We start from the raw sequence: 17,999 nt of genomic DNA, 5'->3' as shown, positions 1-17,999 counted from the left end.
AGACTAAGCGCACCGCGTTTACAACAGAACACCTGTGAACATACCATAGAGCTGCATTTTACAGCTCTATGGAACATACAGAAGACAGTGCTCTTCTTTGTATAGCGGTTAGTTTCGATTCAGAAGTATAGGGATATAACAACGAGACCAAATTGGTTAAAAATTCATTTATTATGACTAAGCTACTCATTTGGAAATGCTATCATAGCTTGATAAGCATCTCTATGCCCGACAAACAAAATGACACCAAAAAGGTTTTGCCACCTCAGATGGTACCAATATCTGGCCTGGCCCATGGAATATAAGGACAGATTCTGAAAGAGCAGACTTTAAACTTAAGTATGCTGTATAACTCAATTCAAATGAACCCTCCTAACCTATCTAAATATTGAAAAGAAAACACATACACTGGAAAAGTGTTTACTGAGAAAAGAGGCTCTAAGATATCGGATCTATTCAAGCGCTTAATCTTACCAAGCCGCGCCAGCAGTGCAATGAATGGGACGACAAACTGGATGTGAAACTCTGTACAGCATAAACAAGGAATCGAATATCAGATTGAGCTGAAACTGATCATGCTCCACTAACACATTCTATCCGGGACGGTTAATAACTTTCAACGCAGCAGCATCGTCTTTTCAAAATTTATAAGAGTTGAAAGTGAAGAGTTTGTAAAGGGTTTTTAAGAAATGAAAAGGGGACTCTAAGACACACCTAATCACACTACACTACAAAAAAGTGTTCTAGAAAAACTGCTAAAAACACAATTTTCCATTCGTTTTATAAATCCAAATTTTACCATGATGAACATGAAGCCTTGCTCTTTTAGAAAATATGAAAAACTCAAGATTGACGAGGTTGACCCATCTCACCCAATTTGAGTCCTGACAAAAAATCAGGGTGTGCGACTTTTCGTTGGTTTTGTGATGCACGGTCACATATAAGCACGGATGCTCAAGGATCTACACGGCAATCCCCGGATCATGCGTGCGATGATCCGGGGAGATCCGGGATAGATTTGCCCCGAATGGAGCGTCGACCAGCATCTATGACCGTACACACGACATCAACACGGCCGCTACACGGATGAGGTCGGACTAACACGACATCTACACGGCATCTAGTCGGCGCTAACACGGACCATGCCGGACAAAACCGGCAGAGCACGACGTCTACACGGACCAACACGGCAGCAACACGGACCAACACGGCAGCAACACGGACTAACACGGCACCACACGGCAGCTACACACGTGTCACACCTGCAGACGAAAAAGCGAGCAAATTTTGAATTTTCATCAGTCTTCTTCTCGTTCTCGTCACATCAACATCGCTATTGCTTCTTGAGTAAATCATCGAAAAATTCACACATTAAACCGATATATATGTTGCAAAGGTATGGGCCATTCTCCGAAAGAGTGTAGACTTACAGTTGTACATGTGACAAAAATTCAACATAACAGATTTCATTCATTTTTTACCAATTCAGAAAATTTAATCCCATAGGAATACATAACAATAAATGGGTGATTTTCTAAAGCTCCTTTTTTTTCTAGAAACATTTCCAAACGCAGAGTCCTTTTTTTACTAAGTCATGTTAAAACCACATGTCAGATACGTGATCAGAGGTAGCATCCTAGAAAATTGTTGATTGTCTGCTTATTTCTTGATTTAAAATGGCAATGCTTATGTGAAACTACAAGCTTAAACATAAAAATTATGGAAACATTTTGAGTCACCCTTGATCTAATCTGTAATAAAAAAATATCGTGATTTATAAAGTAAAGGCTAAATAGAAATCGAGAACATAGTATAATCTATATCGGCTTAAAGATAATAAAAAGTTTTGGTACCTCAAAAGCTTCCCTGAATTTCCTTGTCTTGGTTTGTGTTTCATGTTAAAGTACGTTGTCTGTGAGAATTACTCGCCCCAAAGTGCTCTCATGTCTTAGTAATCATGCAATAATGGTTTCGTACCAGAGCCGACGCTGACCAGCGTCGATAAATATTGTACGAAACCACTGACTGCGACCAGCAGCGTGCAGCCCATTGTACGCATTAGCTAATTGCGACCAGCAGCCCCATACGCATAGCGTAATGGGGCTTCGCATTGTAGCATTCAGGATCATGACAGAATTAGTATCGCGGGTAAATGTCAACTTAAAATAAAAAAAAAAAAATTTCCATTTGAAGACTTACCAATTAAGTTGAAGTATTGAAAACAGGCTTCGAACAACGTTTGGTTCTGCCAATCCTCCCTTTCTGTTCGAATTGATGACTGAATGTGACTCGGTCGAGAGGACCTTGGGAGAGCTACATAAACTGGATACCATGACCAGCGCATGCGCACACAAACATCTTATCCGTTCATGGATTTGAAATTTGTGTGCATGTGATATGTTCGCATGCACTGGCTGTAGTATTCAGTGTACTGCATGTAGCTCTCCTAAGGTCCTGTCGACCGAGTCACATTCAGTAATCAATTCGAACAGAAAGGGACTATAGGCAGAACCAAACGTTGCCCGAAGCCTGTTTTCAATACTTCAAGTTAATTGGTAAGTCTTCAAATTGAAGAATTTATGGGATTTTAAGTTGACATTTACCCTGCGATACTAAATCTGTCATGATCCTGAATGCTACAATGCGAAGCCCGATTACGCTATGCGTATGGGACTGCTGGTCGCTATGCGTATGGGGCTGCTGATCGCAGTTAATTGCATGATTACTAAGACATGAGAGCACTTTGGGGCGAGTAAGTCTCACAGTGTTAGTTATATGAAAGGTACTTTAACCTGAAACACAAACTAAGACAAGGAAATTCAAGGACACTTTTGAGGCACCAAAACTTTTTATTATCTTTAAGATATGTTACCCTAACTTAACTTTTACCTACATTTGAATTATATCAATAATCTCATTGTTAATGTATAAAACATTATGAATAAGTATTACACTTCATATAAGTAGAAAATGCAAGGTAACATCTCTGCCATATTAAATACACATTGGATCAGAAGAAGACCAGAGTGTTAACGGATCTGACGCATTCTGGTTCCGTTAGCGTGTACGTTTCAGACCCAACGCCAATCATGCCAATAAATTCATTTTAAGTTGTAAGAACATCAAAATGTGACTATTTTAGTTAAAACACAGCACTTCTAATCGAAAAGAATGATCTCCTCATAGATAGAAGATTAGATAACTCTTCAATCATGTCAATAAAACGTTGAGATATACATGAAATACGAGAACCAAACAAACAAAAATCCACAATATCTTTTTCATATAGTTTTAAAATTTTGTAATTACACGGAAGACAGTAAAAATGAAATTGGAAAAGATTTCTATGCTATTAATACACATGAATTCAATTTTCCTTTGTAACTGTCTGTAATAAATTAGGCCTCAAGAATCGATAAATGATGGTAACGCATCTGAAAAAGCATTTATGTTCACTGACACATTCAAATACCGATTTACATCAAACCCCGATCACTGAAATATGCGATTCAAAAACCTGATCTTTTTTTAACCTTTATGGAGATAAGATGCAAAATTATAATAAATAGAGGTAGACCCTTCACGTAGTCTCGTTTGCTGGGAAATTGACAACATAAGGCGTTTAACAGACTTAGTTAGCCCTCAAAAATCCCGGTAAGTTGATTTTTACAGACAAAAAGTTATTGTTATTATAAAACACACACACAAGCACACAACAAAGTAGAAATATAATGGATTTGGAACGTATATCTGACCGCCCTTTTGGTAAATGCCATAATTCTAAGCAATAGTACAGTTCTGGTTTAGATGAGGATTCAGGTTTTAACTTTTTGCAAGATAATCGAAATCCACTATACGACCTACTTCCAAGAGCATACAATTCTAAGAGGAATTAAAAGTTTGTTTCATGAAATTCGGTTTAGAAATGGCTGAGATGTCTCAGATAAATTAAAAGAAAAATGTCCAAATAAAAGTAGATGGGACATGATATCTTGTTACGACCTCTTTCTTTTACTGTATTGTGGATATCTCGACCATTTCAAAACCGATTTTCATAAAACTTTTAATCCCTCTTAGAACTGCATGTTCTCTTGGCAAGTCTCAATTTGATTCTTTTGTAGTTCAATTTGGCAGCTTAGCAGCTTCAATCTCATCTCGTCATCCATGGTGATGCAGCGCCTGTGGCAGCAGAGAGAAGTGAGATGATGTTGAAATCTCCCCCAATTTATAGGGAAGTCGAGTGGGTCCGTGTGATCTTGATGTGACAAAAAAAAAAAGTGATGGACTGCCAAGCACACTCCCGGCACATACACGGTCGTTCCAGGCATCAACACGGAACTTCCCGGCATCTGCACGACAGCAGCGCGGACCACCCCGGATTGCTCTGCCAACACGGCAATCCCCGGATGACGCCAGATGCTTTTGACATCCAAAAGTTGCCGTGCTGGCCTCCCGGATATCCCCAGACATACACGGATGTCCAAGACGTCAACACGGATTTCTCCCCGGATCACTCCGGATCTGAGGTACGGGGGTGATCCGGGATGTATATTTGACGGGGGCTATACGCGCCTCCCCGGGCCCTGACCACTATCTATGTGTTCAGGGCCAGTTGCCTCCCGTCAGACTGGATCAGCAAGGAATGAGTGCTCCTTCCGTACCTACCCTTAAAATGTGAAGCGCAATCTATATCTAATGTGAGATCAGACGTCGCCTTTCCGAAATTCTCCACCTAATCTAATCTGGGCCCCGTTTCAAAATTGACCATTGCAAAGCTACAACCTTACGATTTAGGCATCAATTTCACGATTGCTAAGCAACAACTTTACCATTTAGGCATCAACTTCATAATTGCAAAGCAACAATTTTACCATTTAGGTGACAGTTTTACAATTGCAAAGCAACAACTTTACCATTTAGACACTAACTTTAGAATTTGCAAAGCAAGAACTTCACAATTGCAAGGCAGCAAGTTTCCCATTTAGGCAACAAGTTTGCATTACAAACCAACAAGTTTACCATTTAGGTAACAATTTACAATCGTAGCAACAGCTTAACCATTAAGACAACAACTTTACCATTCAGGCATTAATTTCACGATTGCAAAGCAACAGCTTTACAATTGCAGAGCAACGACTTTACCATTAAGGAAACAACTTTACCATTTAGGTGACAGCTTTATAATTGCAAAGCAACAACTTTACAATTTCGGCATTAAAAATACGATTGCAAATCAAGAGCTTTACAATTGCAGAACAACGACTTTACCATTTAGACACAAACTTTGAAATCGCAAGGCAACAACTTTTCAATTGTCACTTTACCATTATAAGGCAACAATTTTACTATTGCAAAGCAAGAACTTTACCATTTAAACATCAACTTTACAATTGCAAAGCAACAACTTTCCCATTTAGGCAACAATTTAGCAATCGCAAAGCAACAACTTTACCATTTAGACACCAACATTAAAATCGCAAATCGACAATTTTACCATTTAGGCAACAACTTTACAAGTATTACTTTACCATTAAGGCAACAATTTTTGCAATTGCAATGCAACAACTTTACTATTTAGGCATCAACTTCACAATTGCAAAGCAACAACTTTACTATTTAGACACTAACTTTACAATTGCAAAGCAGCAACCTTTCCATTTAGGCAACAAATTTGTGATTTCAAAGCTACAAGTTTACCAATTAGACACCAACTTTAAAATCGCAAAGCAACAGCTTTACCATTTAGACACCAACTTTAAAATCGCAAAGCAACAATTTACCATTTAGACAACAAATTTAAAAATGCAAAGCAGCAAAATTGTCATTTAGGCAACAACTTTACCATTTAGACATTAATTCTACGATTGCAAAGCAACAACTTTACCATTTAGACATTAATTTTACTATTGCAAAGCAACAACTTCACTATTTAGACATTAATTTTTACGATTGCAAAGCAACAACTTTACAATTGCATAGCAACGACTTTACCATTAAGGCAACAACTTTACCAGTTAGACACCAACTTTACAAATGCAAAGCAGCAAGTTTACCATTTAGGCAACAAAATTGCGATTTCAAAGCCACAAGTTTACCATTTACACACTAACTGTCAAATCGCAAAGCAACAACTTTTTAATTGCAGGATAACAACTTTACAATTTCAAGGCAACAAATATGCGATTTCAAAGCCATAAGTTGATCATTTAAAATCGCAGAACAACAACCTTACCATTCAGGCAGCAACTTTATAATTGCATAGCAAAAACTTTTTTTTGAATTGCAAAGCAATAACTTTACCATTTATGCAACAACTTTATAATTGCACAGCGACATCTTTACAATTGCAAGGCAGCAACTTTACGGTTGCAAAGTAAAAACTTTACCATTTGGGCAACAACTTTACAATTGCAAAACAACAACTTATTTGACTATCTTGGCAATAACTTTACGACTGCAAAGCAAAAACTTTACCATTCCGACTCCAATTTTGAAATTGCAAAGCGACAACTTTACTTTTGAGGTAAGTTACCATTTAGGGAACATTTTTTTACAATTGCAAAGAGACAACTTTTCCATTTATTCAACAACTTTATAATTGCAAAGTTGCAACTTTACTATTATGAATTTTGATATCAACTCGATTTGTTGTGGTGTTCCACAGGGCTCCCTCTTAGGTCCTCTTTTATTCATTTTATACATCAATGACTTCCGGAACTCATCCTCTCTGCTGTCTTTTCTTCTGTTCGCAGATGATACAAGTCTCTTTTATTCTCATTCAGATCCTTATGTTTTGATCGATTCTTTGAATTATGAACTTAATTTGGTGTTTGAGTGAATTCAGGCAAATAAATTGTCGCTTAACATAAATAAGACCAATTATATGGTTTTCAGTAACACAATATAATCTCTTCCAGGTTTAGTTTTAATGAACTGTCTACAGTTAAATCAAATAGATTCAACAACATTTTTAGGTATTTATATTGACAGTAACCTTTCATGAAAGGTACATGTTAATTATTTAAGTAAATTGTTGTGCAAGAATGTTGGAATTATTCACAAACTGAAATATCTCTTCCCAAAGCCAATATTGCATTCTCTTTATACAACTTTATTATTACCATACTTGAATTACGGAATACTAGCCAGAGGGAATTGCTCAAAGACTAAAATTGATTCGTTATTTTTGGTTCAGAAAAAGGCCTTGCGGATTATAAATCGAGCACAATTTTTTGATCACACTGATGAATTGTTTTTTTTCTAGTAAATTGTTACAAATTTCTGATTTGTATTGGTATCATGTTGGAATTTTCAAGTATAAGTTGAATACTGGTGACCTTCCTGGTATATTTTCCTCAATGTTTGTGAAAAACAGTGATATTCATACTTACCCTACAAGACACAGTGAATCCTATCATTTTTCCCCTGTTCGTACAGCTTTAGCCCTTAAGACAATTACATCGACCGGCCCTTCTTTCTGGAATGAGTTAGATTCGATTCGGTTGCACTCAAGTTCTTTAAGCTGCTTTAAGAAAAATCTCAAAGCCAATTTTCTAAAATCCTATATTTGATTATTTTGCCGTAATCACTTGAAAAAAATTTGCATACTCAAATGATGCCTCGCTCGGATGACTTCATTAGTTTGATCTCGCTACTTTTCTTATCATTTATACCATAAGTTAATCATAAACATTATAATATTATACTATACTTTGTATATCCCGTAAACTTTGTAATATTCTCGATATCTTGTATTTTGCATGTTACGTCACTTCTGACATTGATATACTGTACTAAAACTCTATGTTACATTTTTGGAGCCCACATCCTACAATCTTTGCTTTTTAGTGGGTTCCTCATATTACACGTCAATTATAAATGTCCTTATACATTTGTGCATTATTGGTTCAAACTGATCATTGTGTGAAAAACATTTCTGCTTCAAATCTAATGGAATATATAACTTGTATGAAATGTGGAATATGGAACATGAATAAAAAAGGCAGCATTGCAAAGTAACAACTTAGAAATTATAAAGCAGCAGCTTCATCATTTAGGCAGCTACTTCACAATTGCAATACAACAACTTTACCATTTAGACAACAACTTTATGTTGCAAAGGAAAAATCTGTTTTTAGCACATGCATGTTCGGTTCGTATGTGCAAAAAGTATAGGGTGTCAAAGGGTTTCTCAGAAGACGACCGCCATAATAATAAACCGAATACAGTGAATTATCGTTTCAACTCAAGTGGGTCATCCGACTCTTTTATTCAACCAAAGTACGAAAAGGAAGAAAAAGGAAGAAAAATACAAAACAATTTTTTTTTGTATATAACCAAATTGTTATATTATCCTTCTTTCTGCTAAGTCCCTATATAAGCGCATGCATTTCTACGTATGAAAACCCCCCTATGAATCAAGTCCCTACATTATCCATGGCACTTTCCCGTTGTCGATAACCGCGCGATGCCTGTACAGGGTTGCTCATGCGAAGCCGGATCCTGGCGTCGGATACGCGGTTCACGCGAGGTGGCTGACGCCTGTTCCTGCAGTCCGTCGCGGCGTGAAGTGTATACGGGTGTGGCAGCACGGCGTGGCCGGATACACACGGTCGATTGGCGTGGGTATTGTCCGGTTCGCGTGTGTCTGCCTGGTTCTGTCCACAGCGGGGCGTGGGATTACTCGAAGACTCAAAGACTGGGCGGTATCCGACTCCGGATACGTCCTCGGACAAGTCCGGATACTCAGTGCCTGGATACGGACGGCTATGAATATAACAACAATCCCTTGTCAAAATACATTTCTACCCGACTATTAATCCTCAACTCCTATAATACAACATTTGTGTTCACCATTGCAGGACTGTGTTAAGGTACAAATGTATCCGAACATCCTCAGCTTATTATCACATTAACTTTCTTCTTTCCTGCTCATTTTGACCTTTCTTACAAAAAAATACACACAAATTATGGCACATTTCGGTTCTGTTGCGATAAATTGCCATAGAATGAAATACATAAGCACAGAAGTACTCGTTTTAAGAAACCTCTGCGAATAGATAAAAATTCACACCATTAATGGGACAGTTATCACTATCCAGCGATAGAATTCATCTAACAAGCAATACAAACCTCTCCCGTAAAAGCTCACTCTTTTCTAGCTGCTTTTACTAACTTCGCATATATGGTCTTTATACTGTATCTATCGTCGTTCCAACATTCATATCCGAATTGCACAAAAAAAAACATACTTTCTCTTAACATTAATTTCTGTGTCTGAATCGATTCACAGCTACGCTTTATCGATCCTCATACATATCGTCCTTGGCGTAGATATATGTATCAACACAAATCGATAATATTACTAATATCATAATTATTACAATTTTCAGAAAAAAATGTCGTAGCAATTACACCAGCAACAAAACTCATCGTTCAGGATTAAAATCTAATTGCTATTTCTTTTACTCAAACAATCTCATTTTTGACGTAATACAAATAACCTACCCTCTCGCTACCGAACCAGTCCTCCTTCTGGCTTAAATATTTTGGCTCATTACGTACACAAAAACAAACATCACTTCAAGCTATATTTCAAAAACCTCACGTGGTGTATTTGCTTTATACTCTTTAACATTAACATTTCTTTATTACTATTCTGATCGATTAACCAAAAAAGGATTTCTTTCCTACCGGGTGCTAAATTGAATAATAATACCAAATTCTGCAAACTTACAGCTTCTCGGTTCCTTTTCCTTTTTGAGTGACGGCCAGCGGTGTCTACGGGGAATGCACCAAGCGACGCAGCCGAATTAAATGCAATGATGCTCAGGCCCTGTTCTTGGCTTGTCAACCCGTCTGCGCACCTTCTCGCCAGCAAGCCTCAAATGCAACTGTTCACTCTCACTGCTCACTCACTTCACACTCACACCCTAACCATACATTCCTGTCACATACTATTCAAATCGTATTTACATTATTATTCCAAAATATTTGTCTCCAGATCACCAGCTCCCTCTATTGACACCAAAACAAACTATACTCTATCACCAATGTCAGATTCATTTTGACAATTTACCCCCTTTTTCAGAAAATATTTTGGTGAAATTAGATTGCCCGTGTGACATTATCATTCTACGTACTCTGTGTATAAACAGAAAAACGCTGGTTTGGACATTTCTCTGTTACACCTTTTCATCCTTGTCACTGTTTACCTGACTCCTTACTGATCAGTGCTACTGCTGGATGCGACTCATGTAGTCGGCTCCAACGTTCTCCTTCCCCTTGATAGCTTCGATCCGATAACGGAACGGCTGCAGAGCGAGAGCCCACCGCATCACTCGTCCGTTGGCGAGCTTGCCTCGCCGCATAGCAAGGAGGGGCTCGTGGTCGACTTCGAGGACGAACTCCTTCCCGTAGAGATACGGCTCGAACTTTTGCACTGCCCATATGACAGCAAGACACTCTCTCTCAATCGTCGAGTATCTTCGCTCTCGATCGAGCAACTTCTTGCTGGCAAACGCTACTGGGAACTTTTCGTCGTCAAATTCCTGAAGTAGCACAGCACCGATTCCGTTCTCCGAAGCGTCAGTTCGGAGGAAGAAGGTGCGATCGACGTCTGGGAGATGCAAAATAGGTGCATTTGCAATCTTCCCCTTTAGACACTTGAACGCATTTTCTTGCGCTTCCCCCCATCTCACCTGGTTTGGTTCCCCCTTCCGAGTCAGATCGGTGAGGGGTACCGCGAGGGCCGCGAAGTTCGGCACGAACTTTCTGTAATAGTTCGCTAGGCCAAGGAATGAGCGGAGTTGCCTCTTGGTTCGCGGTCGTTCTGCCTGCTTGATGGCCTCTACCTTCTCGGTCCGCGGCTGGATCTTGCCTCTGCCGAGTTGATGCCCAAGAAACTCCAGGCTCTCTTGCCCAAGCAAACACTTCGACGGTTTTGCCTTCAGACCTGCGTGGCGGAGACGCTTGAAAAGCTCTCGCAGAACCTCCAGGTGTTTTTCCCATGTGGTGGTGTGCACTAAGATGTCGTCAATGAAATTGTGCACGCACTCCATCCCTCGAAGAAGCTGTCGCATGATTCGGCTAAAACTAGCAGGGGCGTTTATCAACCCGAACGGCATGGTTCGGAATTGGTATAAGCCGTTTGGCGTCACGAACGCCGTGAGGGGCTTAGCCCTCTCTGTAAGCGGAACCTGCCAGTAGCCTTTGGTCAGGTCTAGCTTACTGAAATAATTGTCGTTCGCCAGTTGGGCGAAGATCTCATCTTGGTCGGGAATAGGCTCGGCATCTGGTACCGTGACCAAGTTGAGTTTGCGAAAATCGCAACAAAATCGGTTCGTACCATCCGATTTTTTCACCAATACTATCGGTGAAGCGTAAGGCGACGATGATGCTTCGATCACTCCGAGATCGAGCATTTCCTTTACCTCGTCGTCGACTACTCTACGGAGAGCATGCGGAAGCGGGTAAGGCCGGGACTTGATCGGTCGTGGATCAGTTAACTCGATGTCGTGGCAGCCTAGATTCGTCACGCCAGGCAGATCAGTCAGGACATCGGGAAAGTTTCCGATCAGTCTCCTCAACTGTCGGCTCTGTTCGTCAGACAGAGTGCTGCCTAACTTTACGTCGGCTACCGTCTGCGTCTGCTTGAGTGTTGGCGTCTGGATGAGGTGCTCATTCGACGTGGGTTCGGGGCCGAGGTCGTCGACGTCCTCGTCTTTCTCGTCTTCCTCGATGACGGATACGCCAGCGACGTCGTGGCTTACCAGTCCTGCTGCATCTTCGTCGTGGCGGCGATGATACTGCTTGAGCAGGTTGGCATGAAACGTCGTCGTCCTCGTCCCGAGGTCGATCCGGTAGTCGAGCTTTCCAATCTTGCCTACTACCTTAAAGGGGCCCTTCCAGTGCATTAAGAGCTTGTTGTGGTCGGTTGGTAGCAGCAATAGTACCTCATCTCCGACTTTGAATGCCCTGGGTCTCGCCTTCCTGTTGTACTGCTCTCTGTACCTGTCATGGGACTGTTTCAGATGTTCATGCACCATTTTGCATGTGTCCTCCAGTTTCTCCCTGAGATCCATGACATACTGATATGTCGATTTTGTTTCTGGCTCTGGGTTGTCGTCGGTCCATAGCTCCTTCACAATCATCAGAGGTCCGCGTACGGCTCGTCCGTACAGGAGTTCAAATGGCGCAAATCCCGTACTCGCCTGTGGAGCCTCTCTGTAGGCAAACAACAACGCGTCAATGTACCGATCCCAATCCTGGGGACGCTCTTCGCACATTTTCTTCAACATCTGTTTCATGGTCCCGTTGAACTTTTCCACCAGACCATTACAGGCCGGGTGGTACGGAGTCGTGGTGATGTGGCGGATGGACATCAGTCTGCTCACCTCCCTCATTACGTCGGACATGAACTGCGTTCCGCGATCCGTTAACATCTCATGTGGGAAGCCTACTCGTGAGAAAATCGTGAACAATGCTTCCGCGACTGACGTGGTGTCGATGTTTCTAAGGGGTACTGCTTCAGGATAACGAGTGGCGTAGTCCATGAGTGTCAGTATGTATCTGTTCCCGCGTGACGTCACCGGCACTATCGGACCCACAAGGTCTACCGCCACGCGATGAAATGGTTCGTCTATCAAAGGCGTGGTTCCGAGGGGGACTTTGCTCACCTTCCCTTTCTGCAAAGAACGCTGACACACATCGCAGGATCTGCAGTACCTGACTGTGTCTGCTCCAATGCCGGGCCAGAAGAAGTTTTGCAAAATCCGCTCCGTTGTCTTGTGTGCGCCGAGATGGCCTCCGAGTATCGACTCGTGTGCTAGACTCAGAATCTGACGCCGATATTTGCGAGGAACCACCAGTTTGTTCGAGACTTCCTGCCGCTCGCCGCATCCTGCTCTAAACTCGCGATACAGCAAGCCCTTTTTCGCAATGAAGCGTGACTGATTCCCATTTCGGCTCGTCTTCAGCTCACTACTCTCCGCTTGTTGTCGAATTTTCTCCAACGATTCATCATTGCTCTGCTCACGACGAAACTCGTCGGCTGTTGCAATGTCTGCCTGCCGTGGCACTTTCATCGCTCGTTGAGGTTTGGCTGCCTCCCTGCGCTGTGCCCTAGTCTCCACGGCTAGCCCACTATCCGCCTGCCAGCTGCTATCCGGGTCGTTAGGCTCACGAACACCTGCAACATTGCCCAGAATAACATCGTACACAGGGTTATTCATGCACAGTACTTCTAACTCACCAACGAAGAAGGGAGAATCGATCATGACTGTGGCGACTGGGAACTGCTTCTCGGAGCCGTCGATCAGGATGCATGTCCGTTGCGATCCGGTCATCTGATCCGCTCTCACCAATTCCGTGCGCACCACCGCTGTCGAACAACCGCTGTCACGTAGTACGTCCACGTGCGTTCCGTTTACTATGCCTTTCCTCACAGGCATAGCTCTAACTGGCTGCTCTCCACACGCAACACTCATCAGAGGCAGATCCGAATCCGCTATCCGGATATCCGGACTTGGCTCTGCACACGAAAAACATGAATCGATTACGAGGCATGCGTTACCGTGCTCTGACATTTGACGCTTACCCTCTGAACCGCTGCTACGAGTCGATACCGGGCTAACCTCTGTCTCCTCCGGTCGACCAGCTTTTGCTCCGGTTCGCATTTCCGGAGTGCGGTTGTCGGGCTTCTTGTCGTCAGCTTTCCCGTTCGGATCCGGTTTCTGTCCACCCTGGATTCCGACTGCAGCCTTTTCTTTCCTGGTCTCTCGGCTTCTGCAATACCTGGCGATATGCCCCTTCTTTCCGCAGATGAAGCATCCGTCCGGGCGGGGAGTCGTTGCTCCTCCCGGTTGGGGTCGAGCATCACCTGTGGAAGTGTTAGTACGAGATTCAGGTTTAATGTGACCTCGGGACTTACCACCCGTCTGCCCTCCGAGATGCCATCCCGAGCGGGCCTCAATGAACCTGTCGGCGATATCCACGAAGTCGTCTATGTCAGTCGGCTGTCTCTCTTTAATGAACGTCTCCATATCCTTGGAGCAGACGTTGTAGAACTGCTCGATGAGCACCAGTTGCACCATCTCCTCGAAGGTTGGCTTGTGGCCGGATAGCTCCAACCATTTCTCGAGATAGCTCCGTATCCGTATCACGAACTGCGCTGCTGTCTCTCCCCTTTCCGGCTTTGCCCCACGGAATTTCCGTCTGAAGCCGTCGCTAGTGAGAGAGTAGCGCTTGAGTACTGCGGCCTTTACTCGGTCGTAGTCTTGTGCCTCGTCGTCATCCAGTCTCGAGTATGTGTCTAATGCTTTACCTGTCAAAAGAGCACTCAAATGAACGGCCCACACATCACGTGGCCAGTGCTGAGCATTAGCGTACCGTTCAAACCTGTGTAAATACACATCTAGATTATCTTTCCCACACTGAAATGCTGGAAGTTTTGGAGCCCTAACTGTATTTATTTGAACTCGGTTACTACCTCCCTCTTCTAACCTAGCCTGTTCTAACTTAAGTTTCAGTTCAGTCAGTTCCTTCTCTTCCTTCATCCTCTGTCGCTCTTCCACTCGTGCCTCTCTCGCCTTGTCCTGTTCCGCCTTAATAAACTCTTGCAACTCTGTCCCCTCTAACCCTAAGGTCTGCCCTACCTTGGCTAACTTTTCTAGATCCATCACAATCACTCTCTTACTCTCGCACAGGGTTGACTTACCAACAGAGCCTCACCGGCCGAACATATACCCGGCACTTCCAAAAGCAGACGAGCGCGTGAATGACGGTGCTTTCCCCGTGGGCACAGGCCGGAAGAAGAACTAAGTGGAAGCTGAAACACAATCAAAATATCCACAAAATTATACACTGGATTATCAGGCTACAATTACAAATATATCCTCACAACAGTAATTAAATTACTATCAACTGGGAGAGATTAATTACAACTATCGAGACAATAGTGTCACCTATCCGATACCCCCTCTAACAATTTAGAATTATTTCAATAGGTCCCTTCGTGGTCGCCAATTATTGTCAAAGGGTTTCTCAGAAGACGACCGCCATAATAATAAACCGAATACAGTGAATTATCGTTTCAACTCAAGTGGGTCATCCGACTCTTTTATTCAACCAAAGTACGAAAAGGAAGAAAAAGGAAGAAAAATACAAAACAATTTTTTTTTGTATATAACCAAATTGTTATATTATCCTTCTTTCTGCTAAGTCCCTATATAAGCGCATGCATTTCTACGTATGAAAACCCCCCTATGAATCAAGTCCCTACATTATCCATGGCACTTTCCCGTTGTCGATAACCGCGCGATGCCTGTACAGGGTTGCTCATGCGAAGCCGGATCCTGGCGTCGGATACGCGGTTCACGCGAGGTGGCTGACGCCTGTTCCTGCAGTCCGTCGCGGCGTGAAGTGTATACGGGTGTGGCAGCACGGCGTGGCCGGATACACACGGTCGATTGGCGTGGGTATTGTCCGGTTCGCGTGTGTCTGCCTGGTTCTGTCCACAGCGGGGCGTGGGATTACTCGAAGACTCAAAGACTGGGCGGTATCCGACTCCGGATACGTCCTCGGACAAGTCCGGATACTCAGTGCCTGGATACGGACGGCTATGAATATAACAACAATCCCTTGTCAAAATACATTTCTACCCGACTATTAATCCTCAACTCCTATAATACAACATTTGTGTTCACCATTGCAGGACTGTGTTAAGGTACAAATGTATCCGAACATCCTCAGCTTATTATCACATTAACTTTCTTCTTTCCTGCTCATTTTGACCTTTCTTACAAAAAAATACACACAAATTATGGCACATTTCGGTTCTGTTGCGATAAATTGCCATAGAATGAAATACATAAGCACAGAAGTACTCGTTTTAAGAAACCTCTGCGAATAGATAAAAATTCACACCATTAATGGGACAGTTATCACTATCCAGCGATAGAATTCATCTAACAAGCAATACAAACCTCTCCCGTAAAAGCTCACTCTTTTCTAGCTGCTTTTACTAACTTCGCATATATGGTCTTTATACTGTATCTATCGTCGTTCCAACATTCATATCCGAATTGCACAAAAAAAAAACATACTTTCTCTTAACATTAATTTCTGTGTCTGAATCGATTCACAGCTACGCTTTATCGATCCTCATACATATCGTCCTTGGCGTAGATATATGTATCAACACAAATCGATAATATTACTAATATCATAATTATTACAATTTTCAGAAAAAAATGTCGTAGCAATTACACCAGCAACAAAACTCATCGTTCAGGATTAAAATCTAATTGCTATTTCTTTTACTCAAACAATCTCATTTTTGACGTAATACAAATAACCTACCCTCTCGCTACCGAACCAGTCCTCCTTCTGGCTTAAATATTTTGGCTCATTACGTACACAAAAACAAACATCACTTCAAGCTATATTTCAAAAACCTCACGTGGTGTATTTGCTTTATACTCTTTAACATTAACATTTCTTTATTACTATTCTGATCGATTAACCAAAAAAGGATTTCTTTCCTACCGGGTGCTAAATTGAATAATAATACCAAATTCTGCAAACTTACAGCTTCTCGGTTCCTTTTCCTTTTTGAGTGACGGCCAGCGGTGTCTACGGGGAATGCACCAAGCGACGCAGCCGAATTAAATGCAATGATGCTCAGGCCCTGTTCTTGGCTTGTCAACCCGTCTGCGCACCTTCTCGCCAGCAAGCCTCAAATGCAACTGTTCACTCTCACTGCTCACTCACTTCACACTCACACCCTAACCATACATTCCTGTCACATACTATTCAAATCGTATTTACATTATTATTCCAAAATATTTGTCTCCAGATCACCAGCTCCCTCTATTGACACCAAAACAAACTATACTCTATCACCAATGTCAGATTCATTTTGACATAGGGCCTGCGTGTCCTTAACCTTTTGATTGACTTGCGAATGGGGACACAATGATATATGCTAAGAGTTATGCCAAGAAACGGTATGTACGGAGCAAAACGAGGTGTGCAAAATTTGCCCCGCACCGGAAGTACCCGAGTCCCGAAGTGCACTAAATCTTGACGAAAAAGCCACATCCGGGTACTTTTTACGTCATTGGCGATAGCGAGAATTGAAGAAAAAAAAATCTCGTGATAAGTGGACAATATCTATTAAAAGACGGACATAATAAATGGGCAGTACTGACGTCGGATACATCACATTGCATCCAAGTGTGCTACTCGATGGTACTCGAGTCAGATTTTGAAGAGTCCTCAGGACTGATGTTTCCTTCCTCAAACATCTCATTAATTTTACAGCAGATGATTAGACACATCGACATCGTCACTCTTGTGGCCCAGTCCAGTGGCGGATCCAGAGGGCGTGCGCCCCATCTTTATTTCTTGTTAGAAAAAGAAATAAAAAAGAAAAAATGGGAGTGCGATGGGTTCCGCCATTTCCTGACCCACTTCATCTGACACACTCTTTCTGACACACTTTTTTGCCATTCATTTTGTACACGGGGCAGTTTTCATGAGACGGCCTCTGTTATTGGCTTCTGTGCTAATGAATATTCAACAGCTTTACGATTTTTTTTTTCATAATGAGTCACTCGGTCTGATTCTGTGTCTGTGATTGGCTTTTAGCTATTGACTTACGCGTGGTATCGTGATATCGATCTCCTCAAGGGGGTCCATGACGATATCTGATTACTATATACCTGTGTGCGTGTGTGTGTCGAATTGCGTTTTAGTGCCAGTGAGTGTGGCATAACTTCTGCAGGTTTCCTGTCCATTTCTCTCTCTCTTTCTCTCTTTTGCTTTCGTATCATCTTATCTCTGTTATTCTTAGAGTACAATCGTATTGCCACAAGTGTTTTTCCCCCATTTTTTGAAGTGATTACCTCGTTTGCAGCAATTTAGAGGTGAGTTTTTGTTCGAGTGTTTGTTGAGTTTTTTTGATTTAACACGATGTAGATTATCTACGTGTGTGCGAG

At 42.1% G+C, this 17,999-nt stretch overlaps 1 protein-coding gene across 1 annotated transcript; it reads right to left on the bottom strand.

The window, feature by feature from the left end:
- Window positions 1-8,417: 8,417 nt before the first annotated feature.
- On the bottom strand, window positions 8,418-14,678 carry LOC139739366 (uncharacterized). The gene is made up of 2 exons (XM_071649986.1): window positions 10,240-14,678; window positions 8,418-8,766 (listed from the first exon to the last, which is right to left on the bottom strand). The coding sequence occupies exons 1-2, from the start codon at window positions 14,676-14,678 to the stop codon at window positions 8,418-8,420; spliced, it is 4,788 nt and encodes a 1,595-aa protein (XP_071506087.1).
- Between the last annotated feature and the right edge of the window lie 3,321 nt (window positions 14,679-17,999).

This window comes from Diadema antillarum, unplaced genomic scaffold (assembly GCF_040938485.1).
Source record: "Diadema antillarum isolate AM-2024a unplaced genomic scaffold, OU_Dant_1.0 seq00000798_RagTag, whole genome shotgun sequence".
NCBI lineage: Eukaryota > Metazoa > Echinodermata > Echinoidea > Diadematoida > Diadematidae > Diadema > Diadema antillarum.
This window is presented reverse-complemented; position numbering and strand designations above follow the sequence as displayed.